At 33.5% G+C, this 1,543-nt stretch overlaps 1 protein-coding gene across 1 annotated transcript in view; it reads right to left on the bottom strand.

Annotated features, from left to right (window-relative positions):
* Nucleotides 1-1,543, bottom strand: part of LOC119830415 (probable ribosome production factor 1) — a 9,021-nt gene that overhangs the window by 5,877 nt on the left and 1,601 nt on the right. The window contains exons 3-4 of the mRNA XM_038353437.1: nt 1,249-1,412; nt 210-414 (exon numbers count right to left, since the gene is read on the bottom strand). Of these exons, the coding sequence (XP_038209365.1) occupies nt 210-414; nt 1,249-1,412 (369 nt within the window). The remainder of the gene's footprint in view (nt 1-209; nt 415-1,248; nt 1,413-1,543) is intronic.

Here is a 1,543-nt window from a genome sequence, read left to right as displayed (position 1 = left end):
ATAAAATACAAAAATAACAGCAAAATATTTTAAAAGATAATTTAAAACTACCTTATTCTTGAGTAGGTAACATTTTATATATTTTTGGTACATCCTAGTTAACTGGTAACTTTAACTGTAAGTAACTTAAAAAAAAAAAAATCCAAAATAAACATACCATTGCCACTCTAACAACCACATTATACAAAAACAATAGAACAAGAGCTCACCTCAGGCCTATGATTGGTTATTTCCTTATAATCCTTCCTCAACTCAGGTGTAATCTTGCAGCTGGAAAGCCTGAAGTGTGCCGTGGGTCCATTAGGAAGGTGGATGAGGAGGAAACCGTTGGGCTGTTTCTGATTCTCATTCACTATAATCACATCTGTCACTTGCTCGCGGATTGCGGACTGGACTATCCGTTTCACTGATGATCTGTTGATTTTTAGTAAATACTAGATTGTACAAATAGATGTGTTGATACATCCTGAATTTCGAACTAATCGAATTTCTTCTACTCTTTCGGTTTCATGTGCCTAAGGGGCACCCCATGCCATCTATTGAGATGATTAAGAACCATCACAACCAATACGAAACATTATTTCCATGATTACAATATTGTATCGATGGAACGCGGCCTTTGTTAAATTTAATTTTTAGTTTTTAGCATTGAAATGCTTCATAAATTAGAAATTTTGAAAGAATTGAAAAAATTTGATCACAAGGCAGGATTCGAACCTGCGTTTCTTGCCTAACCGTAGCGATTACTGTGGCAGGATCAAGGGTGGCCGAGAGGCTAGGCGTTGCTACGGTTAGGCAAGAAACGCAGGCTCGAATCCTGCCTCGTGATCAAATTTTTTCTATTCTTTCAAAATTTCAAACTTGATGATGTTATTATAAAAAAATATTTTTTTTTATGTAATTATAATCTTAAATATTATGCTTTGTTTCAGTCAACATTGACACCAGGTCTATATCATAAGAGACAGAATATTGAACATATTCCCATACCCATAACATTTGATGACAAATCCCTTGTTTATTTTGCTGTAGTAACTTACTCTCAATGTGCTGTTTATACTACTCTTTATAGGCAAGTACCTCATAAGCCTATATGCCCAAATGTTTAGTTTTCAATATGGAAGCACCCAATTGCAAGTGTTTATTTTTATTTATAGAAAATATTTTGTATAGATGGTCTTCTATACCTTAAATTACATTATAATTTGTGTTTGTGTTAAAAATATTAATCAATGTAACAAATCTTACCTCTGTCGATACCTAGCTATAGAGTTAGGTATTATCCTCATAAGTTCTTTACCAAATATCCTAGTTTTTGTGTGAGGATTGTCCGAATATGTAATAAGAACTTTTGGTTCATATGAGTTTTCGTAGTATGATGATAGTTCATCGAGTTCCATGTCTTTTTGTGCCTGGAAATAGAACATAACTTTTAATATATATATATATATTATACTGAGATGTCATAACATCTCAGTCTCCCCGTGACCGCGCTCGCTGTAAAGTGTTCGAAACGTCGGGTTAATAATATAATGAATAAATC

This window comes from Zerene cesonia, chromosome 11 (assembly GCF_012273895.1).
Source record: "Zerene cesonia ecotype Mississippi chromosome 11, Zerene_cesonia_1.1, whole genome shotgun sequence".
NCBI classification, from domain to species: Eukaryota; Metazoa; Arthropoda; class Insecta; order Lepidoptera; family Pieridae; genus Zerene; species Zerene cesonia.
Note: the sequence above shows the minus strand (reverse complement) of the source record. Positions and strands in the feature narration are given on the sequence as shown.